Genomic DNA, 8,071 nt, shown 5'->3' with positions numbered 1-8,071 from the left:
CAGCCTGTTTTGGTGGGATGGAGTTTTTGCCTGCCTATGACATCACCAGGCAGTAAATCCATTAATGGAATAAGAAGTAGTTCCAAACCTCTCTGCCAATAACGTCTAGTTTCCCCCTCCCCACTTAGATTACTCCCAGACAGTCCTAGCAACATTTTTGCTTGAGAAAGTGCTCTTGTTTAAGCTGTTTCTTTTTTTACCATTTTGATTGCAGAGGATGCGCACAGTGCAACAATATGATGAAGTGTGAATATTTCTGCCACCCACACACAGGAAAACAGTTCCAAATAAATTACATCATTACGTGTTCCACCACCCATGTTATTTACATTATTAAATGTCCATGTGGGCTCTGCTATGTCGTAAAACCTCCCGCTCTCTCAAACAGAGAATTAGTGAACTTAGAAGTTCAATCAGGAGAAACGACAGGGATTATCCAGTCTCAGTACACTTTAATGACCTTTCTACCTTAGATTTCTACCTTAGTCCTAATTTAAAAAAGAAAAACAAAAGCCCTGACGAGGGCCGTGGGGCCGATATGTAAGCTTATTAAATATCAGTGATACTATCAAGAGCAATGTGCGGTTTCTTTTTTCCTTGAAAACAACTAATTTGCTCCAATGTAAGTCAGTCATAAACAAAAACAAATTAAAACATTTTACCTACAGAAGCATCCACACATTTTTCCCAAAGCAATCCATTTGACCTACTTAATTTCATCCCAACTTTATAGTGTTTACCCGTTACTTGAGCAAAATTCTCAAATGAAAATTGTGCACTTTAACAAAAATCTTCCATTGATATCAATGCATGATTACAGCAGACGGGTTTAAGCACTACTTTTACATTAGCATTTGGCTCAAAACTTATTTACATCATAACAAACTAAACTCAAAGAAAAGGGCATCTACCCAGAACGGCGGCCTGAAACTGACACATTTGAGTTGCATGTCTCCATAAATACTCACATGCTTCATCAAAACCATTTACACCTGTGCTTCACCCTAACAGATAAGTCTCAACATGATCCACAATCATCCTCAGCCTTAATTCTTTTTTCTTTATGGTGTCCACTGTATTTCCATTCACAGGCAGTCCCTCCTCTTGTGCCCCAGGTTAAAGGGTTACTCTCTGATCCCCATCAGCAGCTTCAGTAAGTGGGCCTCCATCACCTGTTGAACTGGTCAGAGAAGAGAGACATGTTTCAGCCATAGCCTACTACTGCACAGAGACATCATGCAAAAATGGAGGTTTTAGAAGTTAGAAAAAATTAAAAGCAAAATGTCTGAACGTTTGGTGAGTATTGAGCAAACAAAAAAGGCAAGTATCTGGTAGGGTTCATTAAATGTAAATAGGAATGCTAGTTAGTTAAAGCTATCCTCAAACTGAGAAAATATCATTGAATTACAGCGCCAAAATACCAGCATTTTAAACGTTAAATCTCTGTTCATACCATAGGACAAACATCCAAGTCATGAAATCTTAACAGCTACTGGGCTTATTTTGAGCATGGTTTGTAAAGTGGGATCTGATACCATAACAGATGACATGTTTATCCTTGGCATACACAGCACTATATAAAAAAAGTTTACTTCTGATCCTAGTGGAACGAGTGGACCAGACTGTTAGAATCAGAGGAGATCCTGTTAAGATGGCCTCATTTGCATAATTGTATCAAAACACAGAAATCTGATTGTGGAAGAGGGGATGTGGGGGGGAGGGCAGGGCAGGGATTACTGTTATACACGGACTAGAAGGAACTCACCAAATACCCTTGTATTTCTTTAAACATATTCCAAGATAGTAATCTCGCTGCACAATATCATCATGAAAGTAGACCGGGCATAACACAAATAAATAAATGCTATATTTCCACTTTATGTATGTATGGCTAGACTACAAGACCTCTTTAGTCATGATATTTGAACTTGTTCTTCATGATGAGAAGTATATAGCCTAAATATGACCTGTATGAGATGCATATTTGTATACCATTCCTATGGCCCATTGCCACAGCCATATCCATAGCGTTGAAGCCAGAGTCAGACTCAATGGTGGGGTCGGCGCCACTTTCTGTGACAGGAAAGGATGGAAGATGTCAGATTACAGACCTGCCTGGATCAACACAGCCTAAATATAAGCAACATATCTCATCAAAATCAGTGCAGACCAAGCTTTTAACACAACATATTGTCTCAGTTAATAAAAGTCATAGAATCATCATTCATCTAGAAAGTGACAGTTGCCACCAATGCGACAGTAAGTCTGCTGAATGGAAGGTCAGTCAGGGCTTCATTTCTTACTGTACATGCTCCTGCCCCTCAGTCAGGCAGTTCTTACCGAGGAGAATTTCCACACAACGCAAATGGTTTCCATGGACAGCGTAGAGAACGGGAACCCCTCCGTTCTGAAACCGTAAGAGTGAAATCTTCAACAGGAACAAATGTTGCTCTATGATTGGTTTGACATACTGTACATTAAAATTAAGCCATACACAAGAATACAGATGAAAATCCTGATGTAACATTCCTACCCAGTCATATTCATTGACATCCACGCCACAGTCGATGAGCATCTTCACGATGTCTGTGTATCCCTTGCTGCAGGCCAGAGACAGAGCGCTCTCTCTGCCTTTAGCCAACAGGTTGGGGTCCGCTCCCTAAAGGAAGAGGACATGGAAGAGACCATTGGTGAGAAAAGCATCTGGGCTAAACGGATTCAACAATACATACTGCATACAGTATGTTAATGTCATTTGTGGTGTTTTCCTGTCTTATGTACATTTTAGGTAACAGTATCTGACTGAATGCTGCATATCTCTGAAATAGTAATTTGCTGAGTTGTTACACTACATCACCAAAAGTATGTGGACACCTGCTTGCCCAACATTTCATTCCAAAATCGTAGGCATTAATATGGAGTTGGTCCCCTCTTCGCAGCTATAACAGCCTCCATTCTTCTGGGAAGGCTTTCCACTAGATGTTGGAACATTGCAGCAGAGACTTGCTTCCATTCACCACAAGCATTAGTGAGGTCAGGCACTGATGTTGGGGTACTAGGTCTGGCTCGCAGTCAACGTTCCAATCCATCCCAAAGGTGTTTGATGGGGTTGAGGTTATGACTCTGTGCAGGCCAGTCAAGTTCTTCCACACCAATCTTGACAAACTATTTCTGTATGGACCTCGCTTTTGGTACTGGGGGATTGTCATGCTGAAACAGGAAAGGGCCTTCCCCAAACTGTTGCCACAAAGTTGGAAGCACAGAATCGTCTATAATGTCATTGTATGCTGTAGCGTTATAATTTCCCTTCACTGGAACTAAGGGGCCTAGCCCGAACCATGAAAAACAGCCACAGACCATTAGTTCTCATCCACCAAACTTTACAGTTGGCACTATGCATTCAGGCAGGTAGCATTCGCCAAACCAAGATTCGTCCATCGGACTGCCAGATGACTGCGCCAGAGTCCAATGGTGGCAAGCTTTACACCACTCCATCCGACACTTGCCATTGTGCATGGTGATCTTAGGCTTGTGTGGCTGCTCAGCCATGGAAACCCATTCCATGAAGCTCCCGACGAACAGTTCTTGTGCTGACGTTGCTTCCAGAGGCAGTTTGGAACTCGGTAGTGAGTGTTGCAAACAAGGATAGACAATGTTTATGTGCTTCAGCACTAGGCGGTCCCACTCTGTGACCTTGTGTGGTCTACCACTTTGCGGCTGATCAATTGTTACTCCTAGACTTTCCACTTCACAATAACAGCACTTAGTTGACCAGGGCAGCTCTAGCAGGGCTGACATTTTACGAACTGACTTATTGTAAAGGTGGCATTCTATGGCATTGCCACGTTGAAAGTCACTGAGCTGTTCAGTAAGGTAATTCTACTGCCAATGTTGTCAATGGAGATGCATGGCTGTGTGCTCCATTTTCTACACCTGTCAGCAACGGGTGTGGCTGAAATAGCCAAATCCACTCATTTGAAGGCGTGTCCACATACTTTTGTATATACACCACTGTATATACACCACTTCAAAAGTTGGAGGTCACTTAGAAATGTCCTTGTTTTTGAAAGAAAAGCACATTTTTGGTCCATTAAAATAACATCAAATTGATCAGAAATACAGTGTAGATATTGTTAATGTTGTAAATGACAATTGCAGCTGGAAATGGCAGATATTTTTATGGAATATCTCAATAGGCGTACAGAGGCCCATTATCAGCAACCATCACTCCTGTGTTCCAATGGCATGTTGTGTTAGCTAATCCATGTTTATCATTTTAAAAGGCTAATTGATCATTAGAAAACCCTTTTGCCATTATGTTAGCACAGCTGAAAACTGTTGTTTCTGATTGAAGAATCAATAAAACTGTCCTTTAGACTAGTTGAGTATCTGGAGCATCAGCTTTTGTGGGTTCGATTACAGGCTCAAAATGTCCAGAAACAGAGACTGGTGTTTTGCGGGTTCCATTTAATGAAGCTGCCAGTTGAGGACTTGTAAGGCATTGGTTTCTCAAACTAGACACTAATGTACTTGTCCTCTTGCTCAGTTGTGCACCAGAGCCTCCCACTCCTCTTTCTATTCTGGTTAGGGCCAATTTGCACTTTTCTGTGAAGGGAGTAGCTTCATTAAATAGTACCCTCAAAACACCAGTCTCAACGTTAGTGAAGAGGCGACTCCGGGATGCTGGCTTTCTAGGCAGAGTTCCTCTGTCCAGTGTTTGTTATTTTGCCCATCTTAATCTTTTCTATTGGCCAGTCAGATTGGGCTTTTTCTTTGCAACTCTGCCTAGAAGGCCAGAATCCCTGTCGGACTTACGATTACTGATAGTTAGCTAATACGTCTAAGGAAATAATAAAGACGAAACTCAACTGTCTAGCTAACGTTATTGTTAGCTAGCCCAAGATAGGCCCGCTCTTGGGTGAACTAGAGCTGTTCTTTGCAACTCTGCCTAGAAGGCCAGCATCCAGGAGTCGCCTCTTCACTGTTGACGTTGAGACTGGTGTTTTGCGGGTACAATTGAATGAAGCTGCCAGTTGAGTACTTGTGAGGTGTCCGTTTCTCAAACTAGACACTAATATATTTGTCCTCTTTGGTTTTCTAATGATCAATTAGCCTTTTAAAATTATAACATTTGATTAGTTAACACAACATGCCATTGGAACACAGGAGTGATGATTGCTGATAATGGGCCTCTGTACACTGATGTAGAAATTCCATTTTAAAAAAAGCAATTTCCAGCTACAATAGTCATTTACAACATTAACAATGTCTACACTGTATTTCTGATCAATTTTATGTTATTTTAATGGAAAGAAAAAAAAGTGATTTTCTTTCAAAAACAAGGACATTTCTAAGTGACCCCAAACCTTTGAACGGTGGTGTATAGTGCATCTCTCAACATGTTATTGTTCTTACGTTCTGGAGCAGGAACTCTACGACAGCTATCTGTCCGTGTGCTGCGGCCCACATCAGGGGGGTGAAGCCTTCCTCATCCTGCAGGTTAATCACTGTCTCTACAGCGATACAAACATCAAAGCGGTCAGTAACATGTTTCACATATTTCTAGTCAACCTGTGAAGCCCTTTAGACATTTGAGTAAATGTTATTCTTATCTTACCAACTGTTAATTATGTGACTGTTCATGGTTGTAGCGAGCCCAACATCAATATACCATTAACAAACAGATATAAATACAACTCCACCCTGAGGGACATTGCCACCTTGTTCAATCCTGCTGGCCAAGAACACCATTTCTCCCTGTGCTGCCAGCTGGTGAATGGACAGGGCTGGAAAGAAAGCATAAGTCACATGTCAGAGGTCAAGCAGCCATAATTCAATGTTAGAGTCAAGTACATTTTAGGTTGTAGTCTATGTTTAAGAGGGTAAGTGACATGTGACAAACTTTTTTAGTTTAGGATGAGCTCAGGTACTTACAGTGGACCAGAAGAGGAGTGGAGGACACCTCGTTTCCACGGTGCTTGTTGGTGAGTGTTGTCGACTGTTTGATGGGGGAGAAGTGTTTGGTGGTGGATGGGGTGTAAACATGACGCACTTGTATCCCTGGTGAGGGCGACGTCTGAATATTACACTCGGCTGAAAGAGGCAAAAGAGATATAGCATCAACAGCTCAGATCAATTGAGGAGCAAAATATCTCCTCTGATTTTCTGGGGTCAAATATTGAAATCACATTGTAATACAAATAAAGAGTGCATCAACACTTGGTAGTCAGTTGGTACCTTTAAATAAAACAGACGCCACCTCCAAGTCAGAATTGACCTGGTCCTGGATGTTTTTGCTGTCCTCCTCGTTGAGCGACTTGACGAACCTTGAGCACACGTTCATATCAAAGCGGTTGGGCAGGATGAACTTGATCCCCATGGCCACGTTCTGTGCACCTGTGTCGTCCACACTCCCACCCGGGTGTTCCGACTTGATGTTGCTCATATCTGGCATCACACATATCCCCTCCATCTCTTCGGAGACCGAACTGGTCCTACCTACTACTGAACCTGTGTCCATGACCCTCTGCGCTGGGTGGATGTGATCTATCTGGTAAATAAACACTTTGATCACCACATCCGGTCTCCAATAGAAGATGTGTCTAAAAGCCTTGAATGGATACAAAAGCAATATCAGAATGTTGTAACGTTAATTCAAGTTAGTGTGTGCCGATGTCATCAATTTAAGCATGTAAAGCTGATCTCTTTTGTAAAAAAAATAATATTTAATACTACAACAATCATGAATTACTACTGTCTAAGTGTCAACAATTAAAATAACAAAAAAGGGGTAACGTTAGTGATGTTATGCATAAATCCAACAGGAGAGAGTGGGGTTGTAAGTTAACAGACAATGATCATTCCTAAATAATAACATGCGTGCACAAACAAGTTCGAAAGCTTGTATTCCGCATAGGTTGAGACTAGCATTGTCTATGCAACTTGCTAGTTTTAAAAGAGCTAGCTAGCTAATTCTTGGACCTTCAACCAAATTCTGTTCGACTTACGAAACCCAACTGTCTAGCTAACGTTATTGTTAACTAGCCCAAGATATGCCCTCTTGGGTGAACGAGAGCTAACTAGCTAACCAAGTCTGAAGTATTTCTGTCTTTCTGGCTTAGTGTTAGCTAGCTAGCATGGTTAGCTAGCTAACAGACCCAGCAGAATCCCTTAAAAGCAAACTAACGTACTGATTACAAGCACAAATGAAACCGTAGTAAGGTGAGTCACAATAATACATAATGATATCTTACCTAGTAACACATTGTGTAATGTTCGCCGGTATTGCAACGATTTGACAGCTGGCTTTGTGCTTGTTTTGATGTTTCTCGCGCATGAGCAGTTTCTTCAGGTCAATATTTTTTTTCTCCACATGTGACAGATTTAATTGTAAAGGTATGGGTGAACGATGCTATTCAGAAAACAATTATTTATTCTAGTAGATTTTTGTATTTTAACTTAAATTAATGGATGAATTGGTTAAATGAATTACACTAAAATAACTCCACCTCTAAATTAGATACAGGCTACGGACTAAAAATGTGGGTAGAATATTGATATTTCCAAAAGGCCCCATGTAGGCCTATGCATCAAAATCGTTGAGGCCTAGGGGACCTGTGTTTTTACCTGTGTCAGTGCCAAAAACCCGAATCATGTTGAATTAAAGTTACCATGACATTTTGCAGTGTTTGTTTAATCCCTTTTAATACAAAATGTTGAATAATAGATTGGGCTACACTCACACCGGTTACACTGCTGTGAGACTAGAGACTAGATCACAGTTTGGTCAAATGCTAAAAGTTGGTTTATGCAAAGTTATTTTTCCAAGTCCACAGGTTCTTTAGAACACTAATGACATATTTTCCTTGACCTACATGTATCAAATGAAATGTTTCATTATTAAATTTATCAAGGAAAATAGAACCAGGCAGAAGTGTGGTAGGTGTTTATTTAATCTTTGATTTGTTAAATGTTATGTTGCTAATTTCGTTCTAAAATGGAGTGGGAAAGGTACAGTATGTATGCATGTATATGGTACCATTCAGATCAAATTAAAAACATGCATTGACCC

At 40.8% G+C, this 8,071-nt stretch overlaps 1 protein-coding gene across 2 annotated transcripts; it reads right to left on the bottom strand.

The window, feature by feature from the left end:
• Positions 1–435: 435 nt before the first annotated feature.
• LOC112220168 (ankyrin repeat family A protein 2) lies at positions 436–7,411 on the bottom strand. Of its 2 annotated transcripts, none has more exons than XM_024381849.2 (9): positions 7,254–7,411; positions 6,238–6,610; positions 5,935–6,093; positions 5,703–5,786; positions 5,416–5,513; positions 2,534–2,659; positions 2,341–2,407; positions 1,993–2,073; positions 436–1,180 (listed from the first exon to the last, which is right to left on the bottom strand). In XM_024381849.2, the coding sequence occupies exons 2-9, from the start codon at positions 6,518–6,520 to the stop codon at positions 1,125–1,127; spliced, it is 954 nt and encodes a 317-aa protein (XP_024237617.1). In that variant the 5' UTR covers positions 6,521–6,610; positions 7,254–7,411; the 3' UTR covers positions 436–1,124. The 2 variants fall into 2 exon arrangements, with proteins under 2 accessions (XP_024237617.1, XP_024237618.1); XM_024381850.2 differs by having other exon boundaries at positions 5,721–5,786.
• Positions 7,412–8,071: the final 660 nt, after the last annotated feature.

This window comes from Oncorhynchus tshawytscha, linkage group LG20, assembly GCF_018296145.1.
Source record: "Oncorhynchus tshawytscha isolate Ot180627B linkage group LG20, Otsh_v2.0, whole genome shotgun sequence".
Classification (NCBI taxonomy): domain Eukaryota; kingdom Metazoa; phylum Chordata; class Actinopteri; order Salmoniformes; family Salmonidae; genus Oncorhynchus; species Oncorhynchus tshawytscha.
Note: the sequence above shows the minus strand (reverse complement) of the source record. Positions and strands in the feature narration are given on the sequence as shown.

What these genes read in the sequence shown, in the direction of transcription:
- LOC112220168 (XM_024381849.2), bottom strand. Translation starts at nt 6,520, where the DNA reads ATGGACACAGGTTCAGTAGTAGGTAGGACCAGTTCGGTCTCCGAAGAG. An exon ending in CACTCCTCTTCTGGTCCACT is followed by an intron (nt 5,787 to 5,934) that starts GTAAGTACCTGA and finishes CTTTCTTTCCAG; the next exon opens with CCCTGTCCATTCACCAGCTG. An exon ending in AGGTGGCAATGTCCCTCAGG is followed by an intron (nt 5,514 to 5,702) that starts GTGGAGTTGTAT and finishes GTATCGCTGTAG; the next exon opens with AGACAGTGATTAACCTGCAG.